Here is a 12,904-nt window from a genome sequence, read left to right as displayed (position 1 = left end):
TGATTCACTTTATCTAACGATGAAAACAGTAAACATCTTTGGCCAATATGGCCATAGGTCCAATGGCCGGGGCTCCAACCAACTGAGTCATTTTCAATGTGGGTATATTCAAGGCACCTTCTAGACTAGCGCATTTAACTGCTGCATGTTCGCTTAACATCAAGCATGATTGTAATTAACAACCAACGCTGGTCCTTAAAAAATAAAAAATGGCTTCAAAATGTTATTGCACGTCTTAGAGATGCAGCGTTTTCACTTATCATTCACTAGTAAAAAAAACTATTAAAAGCCGGGCAGGCAAGAAAGCCTTTATCGTAAAACTTATTTACGGGTATACGTATGTCCAACTTTAACTGGACGCATGGCTACACTACAGGCGCCAAAGATAGCGTGAATAACATTGCTTATGCAGGACTCTTTCTTATTGCATCATTATAATATTGCCTATACAGCACCAGATAACGTCTTGTGATTAGAACTACGTATTAAATCCAGGGTGTTATTTTTAGAACGGTCAGTGGTCTCCTATATGGAGATTGCTATTTGCTACATATAAAAATAAATTATGTTTAAAAATAATTTGAGTATTTAATAGGTATGCTAAACATGTGTGTTTATCTATCCTTTACACTATATATATACTTTAAATTAATATCTTGTTACGCTAACTAAGTCAGTTGAATAACCCGGACAAAGCTGGATTGTAATAAATATATTTCAATTTCATTATGATTTTTGGCCTATTCATTTCACATTAACACCATAATACCTACGAAGTAGGTTATAGGATATTTCTTGACGTGAAAATTAAATCAGAAGGAGGTGAAACAGTGGTTGAAACTTTGTATGGAAAATCCTTTAGTTTTCAATTTAAATTTGTAATAATTGGTAAGTAATAATATAGTAGGTAGGTACTTAATAAACATAGCACAAGCAGGCTGGTTTTTTATTTATAATTCCATTGTAGATTAATCTTATTTAAATTAAACTCACATAATGATTATTTACAAATTAACTCAATTTGTCTAAGCATTTTTAAGAGAAGATCATAGATTGCGCTAAAATCTCCACAGTATCGGTTGCTACTTAAAAAAGTTTCACTAAAGCTCGACATGAACTTCACTATCTAGTACTGGAGCTTTATGGTAGATGGCGGTTTACATAGATCATTTTGTGAGCTTTCTGTTTTCCAAAGATGTATTGCAGATGGCGCCACATGTATCGTTTTAAACAAAGTTTGAGCTTGATTTTTTAAAACTGAATCATGGAAAGGATCTTCCGAAATTTTCAAGATAAAAGTTGTCGATGAGGTACTATAATGAATTACCAAAGGAGATACTTAATTCAAGATCAACAATGGAGTGTTATATAACGAATTTTAAATAATGATAAAAAGTGTCACCATTTATAATCTTTGTATAATTTAATAAAGGAATGACGTTTTATGTATAATCGCTTTTGAGCAAAATACATAACATCACGAGAATTTGTTTTTAACCGACTTCCAAAAAGGAGGAGGTTCTACGTTCGGCTGTATGTATGTTTTTTTTTTTTTTTTTTATGTATGTCCAGCGATAATTCCGTCAATTGTGGACCGATTTTGAAAATTCTTTTTTTGTTTTGTAGGGTTTACTTCCAGGGTGGTCCCATTTTTTTCATGTCAGGATCTGATGATGGCATCCTGGAGAAATTGAGGGGAACTTTCGAAAGTTGTAGAGACGGCTAGTACGTTTGTTAGTGTTTCCATAAGGTATTTTAAACCACTACAACTTTATGAAGGTTTGGAGTTGGTCTGATGATGGAGCCGAAACACAGACGATGGAACTCGTCAAGGATTTACAGCAGTCACCTTTTGTTTGGGCTTGATTAATTTGTATTGATGAGTACTTTCCACCTATATGGGTTGTGACTGTATTAAGGGTCTGGTGATGAAGACGAGGGACAGTGAAGAGAACTCCTCGACGGTTCACAGTAGCTACCTTGTGTTTGGACTTGATCAATTTGTATTGATGAGAACTTACCACCTAGGTGGATTGTGACTGTATTAAGGGTCTGATGATGAAGACGAGGGACAGTGAAGAGAACTCCTCGACGGTTCACAGTAGCTACCTTGTGTTTGGACTTGATAAATTTGTATTGATGAGAACTTACCACCTAGGTGGATTGTGACTGTATTAAGGGTCTGATGATGAAGACGAGGGACAGTGAAGAGAACTCCTCGACGGTTCACAGTAGCTACCTTGTGTTTGGACTTGATAAATTTGTATTGATGAGAACTTTCCACCTAGATGGATTGTGACTGTATTAAGGGTCTGATGATAAAGACGAGGGACAGTGAAGAGAACTCCTCGACGGTTCACAGTAGCTACCTTGTGTTTGGACTTGATAAATTTGTATTGATGAGAACTTTCCACCTAGATGGATTGCGACTGTATTAAGGGTCTGGTGATGAAGACGAAGCACACTGAAGAGAACTCCTCGACGGCTCACAGTAGCTACCTTGTGTTTGGACTTGATAATTTTGTATTGATAAGAACTTTCCACTTAGATAGGTAGTGACACGCAGTGGGTATGCTAACACTAAAAATAAAAAAATAAAAATTTTAATAAAAAAAATTCAACCGACTTCCAACTCAAAAAAATAACTTTAACTAAAAAGCAAAAAATAACATCCTACCTATGTGCTACCTTCTGATCAGTTTGAAGGCGGTGCCAAGCCAGTGTCGTGTTTTAATTAAAGCTGTTTCTGGAATAACCACAGAAGTTTTGTAGTTTAAACGTATTTAATTAAAACATCACTGGCTTGGCACCGCCTTCAAACTGATCAGAAGGTAGCACATAGGTAGGATGTTATTTTTTGCTTTTTAGTTAAAGTTATTTTTTTGAGTTGGAAGTCGGTTGAATTTTTTTTATTAAAATTTTTTACTACCTACGTAGGTTGTTGATAATTATGGTATGTCGCGTGCTTAAAAGAATGGATTTTTGACTTTGTTGCCTGAAATAGGTAGGTAGGTATTGAAAGCATCTATCTATTGTATTGAAGGTATTAAAACTTAGGTAGTATTGAATTAGAATATGATTTTATTGTTCTTTGTACTTTGTAATAATAAGTACCTAGGTAGGTACTTTTAAGATGGTGTAGTAATTTATTATCAAATTAAGTCAGCATGCCAGTATTAAAATTATACCTAATAATTTTAATACTGGCATACGTCTAATATTAATAAGTACCTACCTACTTATTAATATTAGATTGACGCGTAAATCTGGATTTAATAATAGACTTTTCAATGTGTCTACTCTTTATCGGAAGTTTTTTTTTACAGTAGGTTATTAATTAGATTATTATCTCGTACTATATGGTGTGTACCGTTATTATTTATTGACACAATTTTTATGATTCTTACAGTTACAGTTCTTACAGATTTCAATTGAAAATTCAATGTGATTCCAGATAATACTTCCTAGCTTTTTTCCAGATATGTTGAAGAAATAAATATGTTGTAACATATTGAAAGATTAGCTAACCGTCATATCTTCAGATTTTTTGTTTTAACTCAAGATATTAAAGGAATTGAGCTTAGGGTTTACAGAATATGTTCATAAAATGTCGTCATATATGCAATTAAGTTGAATCTATAGGTAATTTCTTTAAGCAGAGGAGTATGTTTGTTTGCTTTAACGCAAATTAAACGTGTATTTGTGGAGTATGGAACTAGGTACTGTGAATAAAATATATATAAATCAAACTATTATAGAATTGAAAATAAAGAATCATCGATTAGGCAATCGAATAGTAGCACAAGACTAAGCGAACAATCTGGAAATGTTAATTGGTTAATTTGTCACCCACTTACCAAAATCAAAAAAATTAGGTACCTAATCATTAATCTAATATAGCCAATGAATCTAATTATCAACATTCTGGTTTTTCTGTGAAAACTAATTTGTATATAATCAATCAAATTTAAATTTGATTAGACATGCAAAAATTGTCTGTCAACTGATTGAATATTCCTAACTCATGACTCGCAGTTTGGAAAGATTTTTTATGTAAGCGACAATATTATAATTATGCACTTTGGAAATTAAGTTGGGAACATTTTTGTCGCATCAGATTTCTAAGTTCTCGTAAATATGATTTATATTTAATAAATAAATTAATAAGTTATATTGAAGAATATAATATTCAAATATAATATTTTTGTTTATGAATCACACGTAGGTTAGGAAATCATTTTCGTAATATTGCGCGTTTTTACATTTTATCATTAAATACTATGACTTTACTGTTTACATAGTCTTTTAGAATGACTGATTACGCACTTAACGTTTTAGAGTTTTCTAGATTTTAACATCATTATTTAGTTCTATTTATTTATAAGTTACATACGCAATTTTTATTTGCATGTATACTTTCCTTCTATGTTTATCCTGTACGTCGTTTAGTGAATATAACTCACCTCGTTGTTTATTATGATAAATACGTGGTTTACTGTATTCGGTGATATGTTTGTTCAGAGACGGTAAACAGGAAAGTTACCGCGCACGCGCAGTGGTGTCAGAGGTCCGCGCCCTTCACCTCTTTAATATTTATCATTATTTCTACTGGTTTGTTTTGTTTTGCATATTTTGCATCTATTGTGTTGTCTGCAGCTTAGCGTGCGTTAACATCCGCTTTGGTCGTGTGACTTTTTTAAACTCAATGCAAACTACGTATGATTTTCTTTTTCTTTCACTTTCGATGTTTTGGCTAAAGTTATCTCTATGCTATGTTCTTTTTCCATTTCTCTTATCAATATTGTATTTTTTTGTTCTGAAATTTTGTATTGTTTTTGTAAATATAAATAGTTATTAGTCTCTATGAGAATTATCTATAGGTAAGGTTTTCGGGAATAAAATGCGGAAATATGTTTCATAATAATATTTTTTTATTAAATTATTCTTTTGCGTATTCGTTCACAGTGACGTGAAATCTTTTCAACGATAATAAAATAACAATCCGAACCCACTCAAAGTCGGCAAGGCTCGATACATCTCTCTACATACAATAATTATTCTTTAATATCACAAATATACTTATGACCTATATTGTTTAAAGCTTTCGGTTTAACTTACGAGCTAGTTTCTTTTTAAACCTACACTAATTACTCGTGAGATCTAAAGTTTTCTTCATAACACATGGTGCACTAAACATAAGGACGAGGGCGGACACTTCAAGGGCGAGCGACTCCAAACGGTGCTGGGAACAGATGTGACCGCGGAGCCGGGTCCGCCCGTTCCAGCCGAGCCGCTCACCAGGGTCTCCACACCGAGGTCTTGGCGAAGCTGCTGGTGGTGCAGTCCAGCGGCACGGCAGTGTGCAGCGGCGCGGGCGACGCCGGCGGCGACGGGGTCACGTAGCCGGAGGACGAGGACACGGTGGACAGCGCCGGGCTGGGCGGGCTGGCGGGCGGCGTGTCGCTGCCGGCCGCGCGCTGGATGTCGTTGAGGCGGTGCCCCAGGTGCGTCATGAGCTGCGTGCCCAGCCTCACGTCCACTCCGGGCACGGACGCCAGGCAGCGGGACACTTCGTTGGCAGCGTGAGTGAATCCGGCTCTGAAGCGATCGGCGTCCACCGTCGGGTTCAGCGACAGACGGCGCTGGCGGCGGAGTTTGTGAAGGTGGCGAACGGTCAACTCCAAAATGTCAGCTTTCTCCAACTTGGCCACGTTCTCCCCCTCCGACTGGAGAGCGCTGACCATCAGCTCCTTGAGCTCGTCGAGGCAGCGGTTGATGCGAGCGCGCCTCTTGCGCTCCAGCATCGGCTTCATCACTTTGCGATATTGATAAGTGCGCGAGACCGGCTGCGGGCCGTCGTCCGCGAGCGGATACGCGATATCGTAAGACATGGTAGACATTGTGTGTGTGTTAGTGAATGAGTGCGTTAGCGCTGAGCGTTGAACGCGGAATGCGGTTCGGCCGTCGGGCGGGGGTTTATATAGCGAGCGGAGGGCGCGCGATCGTGGGAACGCGCAGAGCCGTCGAGTTCCCACACGCGCCACCTGTGCGGAGCAGCTGCCGCCGGGGCGCGGGGGGACACGAGCCCGCCGCGCGTGCGCGCTGTAAACAATCGCCGGCGCGGCGCGGGCGCACGCCGCGACGCCGCGACTCCGGCGCGGTAATTACTGCCATGGGTGGACCGGCACTGTCGCCGTGTCGCTTCCTAGTCCGGCGTGACGATGGGATGTGTCACACAGGACATTAGCGACATTCAAATTATTCCGCAATCAATTTGAGTCGTAGTACGGTCACACGTCTACATTTGTTGCCTGTCTGTTGTTGGAAGTGACATTTCCTGTTATTATTGGATTAATAATATTTAAATTAACGTGATTAATGCGTGTAAGACATTGTATCCGCAACAAATTAAAAATTAATTCTATAACATTTAGCGCGGTCTTTTATCACGATTAGACACGGTCTACGCTTCGATCGGTCGGCTATCGCAGGGCTTCCATTTCAGAAGTTAGTCGTCTAATGAAATCCGCATTTAATTACGCGATAGATGTGAATAAGATGTCGCAACCTGCAATACCGTATTGGTGTATCGAAGCGATCAATCAAGCGCCGGGCGCCGCACAATGGCGTCAATTATAAACGGCTACTGTTGGCGTTCATTAATCATGGCTTATGCGTAGTAATAATTATTGACAGGCAGAATTACTGTGGCGCATTACGGGCCAGTAACATCCACTAATGGACTCCGAGAACCGCCGGCGGAATTAAAAAAGTAATTTGCAATGAGGTTTTGTTTTGTCGATTGCGTGTGCCGCGGTAGCGTTCTCGGGATCACTCTCTGACCTCATAACGCTATGGCGTTTAGCTGATTCACTAGTTTGTTGGATGTACAACTTGGCGCACAATATCGTTTAAATTAGGTCTATTGTCCTCTAAGAGGTTACATTTTAAAGGTAGATGGAATTATTATTCCACTTTTGCATTGTGCGTTAATCATTTGTTAACGACTGCGTTATAGGAAAATTATTTTGGATTATAATTTGGACGGAATTTGGATATTGAGATGGGACTTTGTGGGAAATTTTGTGAAGCTATTTATAGTTGGGACGGAATAATAAACGTAAGAAAGTGCATGGTTTGGACAATGTGATACCTACTTAAGAAACACCATAATATATTGCCGCGAAGCGTTTTATGTTCGGATTTTGGAGGTTTTATAATTTTAAACGTATGTATGTAATTCTTTCTATTAAATTATTTCGATGAATAAGCTACCTACTAAATGACTTTCAAAATATGCTTATTTTTACAATAAGGTGGAAATATATAGGTCCCGGCCTTGTCATTCTTTTACATCATTTAAAAGTGGTTACGTTTGCATGATATCGTATTGATATTGATGATTCAGCGTTCATTTTTGCTTTAAAGGCGTCGTCGTTAGGCAGTTGTAGGTATTAATTACGTCCATCAGTTTAGCAACCGGGTTTTTCATATCTTTTGTCTGTGTCATTTTGAGTGAATGATTGACGATTGCTATAACTATAGAAATGTTTTACCGTATTACACGAATTAAGGACGCATTGTATGTTTTCACAAAGTCTGCATATTTTACCATGTAGTTACGTATGGTTGGGAATTTGTCTTGTATATTGCAGCCTGGTCGTAAGTTTTTATGATGTGTTGCAATGTCAATTAGACTAAAAGTTTTGCGGCTACTTCACAAAGTCTACAAATTTTCCGATAAAGTTACGTAAGATTGAGGATTTTTCTCGTATTCTGCAGCCTGGTCGTAAGTTTTTTATGGTGTGTTGCAATGTCAAAGTAGACTACAAGTTTTGCGGCTACTTCACAAAGTCTACAAATTTTCCGATGTAGTTACGTATGATTGGGAATTTGTCTTGTAGGTATACCGCAGCCTGGTCATAAGTTTTTATGGTGTGTTGCATTGTCAAAGTAGACTAGAAGTTTTGCGGCTACTTTACAAAGTCTACAAATTTTGCGATGTAGTTACGTATGGTTGGGACTTTTGTCTTGTATACTGCAACCTGGTCGTAAGTTTTTATGGCGTGTTGCAATGTCTAAGTAGACTAGAAATTTTGCGGCTACTTCACAAAGTCTACAAATTTTCCGATGTAGTTACGTATGGTTGGGAATTTGTCTTGTATACCGCAGCCTGGTCGTAAGTTTTTATGGTGTGTTGCATTGTCAAAGTAGACTAGAAGTTTTGCGGCTACTTTACAAAAGTCTACAAGTTTTCCGATGTAGTTACGTATGGTTGGGATTTTTTCTTGTATATTGCAGCATGGTCGTAACTGTTTATGCTGTGTGTGACTATAAGTCAAGCTACCTTCACAAAGTCTACAAATCTCGCTGATGTGGTTACGTAGGCACTTTTCTTGTTTACTACAGTGATCTGGACGTATTAGTTTACGAGTGGGAGGCTGCGTGGGTCGAGCGCTGAGAAATTGTCAGTCCATCCTACGTTCGAGTTAAATTATCGAACACTTTCACCGAAAAATACGTAATAATATGTTTATCGGAATCATTATCGACTGTGATGTTATGCGCGTGCTTATTTAAGTGGATACGATTCATTTGTGATTAGGCTTTAATATAATGAGGGTCTGTAGTAGTCAGATCTTCCTAATTTTATAATAGCGGTAAGTTTTCTTTAACCGACTTAAAAATAACGAAGTATGTTTTTTTAATTAATGTTAATTACCGCATAATTTCGTCATTTATTAACTTATTTTGAAATTTTTTGTTTCTTTTGAAAGAGTATATTTTCAGATTGGTCCTATTTAGTTTTCACGAAAATTGGTGTAGAAATTTCGTGTTAAAATATAAATAACTGAAAAAAGTGAACGAAATTGCCGATTGGATGGCGTCACAACACTAGGACACACTAAAAACAGAAAAAATTAAGAGGATTTCCATAAAGTATTGTATAGGGGGTAGGTAATCTCTGTATATACTGAACCGATTTTGAAAATTCTTTTACCACTAGAAAGCCACGTCATTTGTGAGTGTGATTATATACTATCCATATTTTCACGGGAACGGGAACTATTCGGTGCGTCGTCTAGTTGGTAATCAGTATAACTATAAACGTAAATAGATTTTACATAATTCTACTTCCTACTAATATTATAAACGCGAAGTTTGTATGGATGTTTGTTTGGATGTTTGTTTGGATGTTTGTTACTCTTTAACGCCGCTACTACTGAAGCGATTTTGCTGAAATTTGGATTGGAAAAACATTATACTCTGGATTAACACATAGGCTACTTTTAATCCCGGAAAAATTCATGGTTCCCGCGGGATTTGGAAAACTGAATTCCACACTGACGAAGTCGCGGGTGTCCGCTAGTGTAATTATATTATTAACACGTGTTGTAGAGGAAGTTTGACTACTATACCTACAGTCTCGTACGTATGGTCGAGGGACCTTGGTGTTGTTTTATCAAAATCGTTATCGCATTTGGGTAGCACGAGCCGTAGCGTGTTCATGGTATTATGTGATTAGCTACACAATAGCTATGGATCCAAAGCTTAACTTATTATATAATAGTAAAAAATTAAGGATGTCGTCTGCATACCTATTGAGAGGAAATGAATTTTAGGGAGTTTAGTATTATTTCAGACTGCGGTTTTTTCTTTATCAATAAACATATTTATTGATCTTTAAAGTGTGCTTGTACTAAAATAAGTAACTCGTATATTTATATATTATATAATTTTATTTAGTAATTATGTATTTTAATTAATACAATTTAATACAAAGTAGATATGTACCTATAAAATAATAATGTAGATAAATTAAATTAAGGCGACCAATACACGATCAGTTATAGGCGTGGGTGCTGCAGAAACGTGACAATAATTGACCGTCAATGGCGTGCATTATGTATTTAGGATATTTTCTTCATAACGAGCTAAACCGATCTATGAATGTTCGATCTTACGAGTTATAAATTGGTTTTTATCCTGAATGGAATCGTATGTAGTTATTTTTTAACTGAATATATTGTGAATCTTCCACATCCTTTCAAACTTCTGACTTATGGGTTAAGTAATGCAAGATTGCACGTTTTTAGCTAGTTCCTTATAGAGTTGATAATATAGTTTTTTTCTATTTAACTAGGTAGGTACTTCCGGGCATTAGCTAACAACTTAATGATCATTTACTCCGATAATGATAATGATAACAGACCATCGTTATCAGCGACCATCGTGTGCATAGTCGTTAGAATCCCCAACACTTCATACGCATTAAAAATCACGCGTCGGTATAAAGGTGCCTAATCTATTGATATCTTGAAAGGTATAAACATGCAATAAGTAGATACTTTCATACAACAAGAATCCTCTAAACTCCGTGGCACAGTGGTATGCACGGTGGATTTACAAGACGTAGGTCCTCGATTCGATCCCCGGCTGGGCCGATTGAGGTTTTCTTAATTGGTCCAGGTCTGGCTGGTGAGAGGTTTCGACTGTGGCTAGTTATCTACTGGCAAAGATGTACCGCCAAGTGATTTAGCGTTCCGGTACGATATCGCGTAGAAACCGAAAGGGGTGTGGATTTTCATCCTGCTCATAACAAGTTAGCCTGCTTTCATCTTAGATTGCATCATCACTTACCATTAGGTGAGATTGTAGTCAAGAGCTAACTTGTAACAAATAAAAAAAATTGTTACCTACTAGCAAAGATGTACCGTCAAGCGATTTAGCGTTACAGTACGATGTCACGTAGAAACCAAAACTCTGGGTAGATACTCTAGGCATGACCTCATCTCCAAGTACGGTTAAGGGGCTGAACTAAACGCTTTAGAGCCTCAATAGCTCAATGTTAAAGCGGTCTGACTCATCACTGAGGTGGTGGTTCAATCCTGCCCCGTCGGTCTATTGTCGTACCCACTTCTAATACAGTCTTTCCCGACTAGTTAGTTAGCAAATTCTTTTATAAAAAAAAAAAAAAAACACCGAGGTTAGAGATTTGAGTTATTGTTCCACATGCGTGTTGCTGGTGATAACCTATGGTTCCGAGACTTGGTCGCTAACTATGTTGATGATTATAATGGTGATGAAGCACCAACGAGGTTCTGCATAATTTGATGGTTGATGCAAGTCAAGTATCGATAGATTTATCTACGTAAGTATTTAAACGTAGTATAGTTGAACCTATTATTAATTACTAGCTGACGCCCCGTTCCGTTCCGATTAATATATAGCCTATAGCCTACCTCGATAAATAAGCTATCTAACACTGAAAGAATTTTTCTAATCGGACCAGTAGTTCCTGAGATTAGCGCGTTCAATCAATCAAACCTATTAGCTTTATAATATTAACTAGCTGGCGCTGCATAGTTTCACCCGCGTGGTTCCCGTTCTCATAAAAATACGGGGATAATATATAGCCTGTAGCCTTACTCGATAAATGGGCTATTTAACACTGAAAGAATTTTTCATATCGTTTCAGTAGTTCCTGACATTAGCGCGTTCAATCAAACAAACTCTTCAGCTTTATTATATTAGTATAGATTAATCCAAATAAGATTATTTTATTATTTTTCCGCGTGTTGCTCATAAGGATTTCCGGATGCTCGAGTTTCCGAATTCTTGAAATGACTAATACTTATTATTACGTACATATTTGATATTAATTTATTATTTCAAAGAATACAGTCCACAAATCGTTACTGCGTCATAATACGATGCCTACTTTATTTCTACCTCTCTAAGGATGGACAAACTGTTTAGACCAGCGGTTCCCAAATGGTGTTCCACGGAACCCTGAGGTTCCGAGAAAGGCCCTCAGGGGTTCTGCGAAAATTCAAGATTTCTATATTGTAAATCGTTTCAATTGTGATAATATTAATTGACGTAATTTATTATTCCGCTGGTTTAGACTAGGCTTCACTAATGAATTTTTTCGAAACATTTTTCAGATTTTTGTTTTGTTCAAGAAAACGCTCGTTTTGATTATAATCTCATTTCGGTAGTGTCAAACTGTCGTTTCATCGCGTTAGGAGAGTTTATCTTTTCGAGAGATCTTTGGAGTCAAAAATTCTTTACGCACGTTTTGAACTTTTGGAATGGGAGAAAAGATTAACTGTTAAGCCATTTATTGAACTTAATATGATAAATAGATAATCGAAGAAGAAAGAAAGAAAGAAAAATGCGTTTATTTCGAAATTATTAGGTATTAACTTCATTAACTTGTTAAGTTGAACCAAAATGACAGTTATCTATGCAGGTACAATTATAAATAAAAGTGTTAGACGCGTGCTCCTTAGTTGGCTGGTACATTAAATACGTCGAAAAAGTTTCGTACGCGATTGTACTAATGGCGTTGCTCTGGTTACCTCTTACCGTACGTCAAATGAGCACGAGACTCCTCTCAGAATGAGAGGGTTTAGGCCTTCCACCACTCTGGCCAAATGCGGATTGGTAGACTTCACACACGTAGACAATCAAAAAATTCTTATGTATGCAGGTTTCCTTACGATGTTTTTCCTTCACCGTTTGAAGCACGTGATATTTAATTTCATAAAATGCACATACCTGAAAAGTTGGAGTTGCATGCCTACGATCAGATTCGAACCAGAGGTCATGTCCACTTGGGCTATCACATCTCTATGTTGATAACACCCCAAAATGTATTACTGAGCGTAGTTCAGCTTACATGCCGCTTACTATTCCTACGACTTCTACTATACGAGTAAGATGACATTGCCCTTAATGCGTAGGCCATTAGAAATGTTTCGTGTTTACAAACAAGGAGGTAATTAATCTTAATAATCGTAAATTTTCCACTGCTATATGTAGGTAGAACGGAAAAATAACGATTAGCCGTCTGAGACATCAGACATTTGTTTACCTACAGATTACGATAGGAAAGACA

The 12,904-nt window shown here is 37.4% G+C and overlaps 1 protein-coding gene and 1 long non-coding RNA gene across 2 annotated transcripts in view; one reads left to right on the top strand and one right to left on the bottom strand.

Annotated features, from left to right (window-relative positions):
• Window positions 1-12,904, top strand: part of LOC128199147 (uncharacterized) — a 101,857-nt gene that overhangs the window by 26,805 nt on the left and 62,148 nt on the right. The gene's annotated exons all lie outside the window — the stretch shown is intronic.
• LOC112045264 (enhancer of split mbeta protein-like) lies at window positions 4,910-5,960 on the bottom strand. Its single transcript, XM_024081378.2, has one exon. The coding sequence runs from the start codon at window positions 5,898-5,900 to the stop codon at window positions 5,295-5,297; it is 606 nt and encodes a 201-aa protein (XP_023937146.1). The 5' UTR covers window positions 5,901-5,960; the 3' UTR covers window positions 4,910-5,294.

This window comes from Bicyclus anynana, chromosome 19 (genome assembly GCF_947172395.1).
Source record: "Bicyclus anynana chromosome 19, ilBicAnyn1.1, whole genome shotgun sequence".
NCBI lineage: Eukaryota > Metazoa > Arthropoda > Insecta > Lepidoptera > Nymphalidae > Bicyclus > Bicyclus anynana.
Note: the sequence above shows the minus strand (reverse complement) of the source record. Positions and strands in the feature narration are given on the sequence as shown.

Bases quoted from the DNA above. Each gene is read 5' to 3' on its own strand.
- LOC112045264 (XM_024081378.2), bottom strand. From the start codon at position 5,900: ATGTCTACCATGTCTTACGATATCGCGTATCCGCTCGCGGACGACGGC.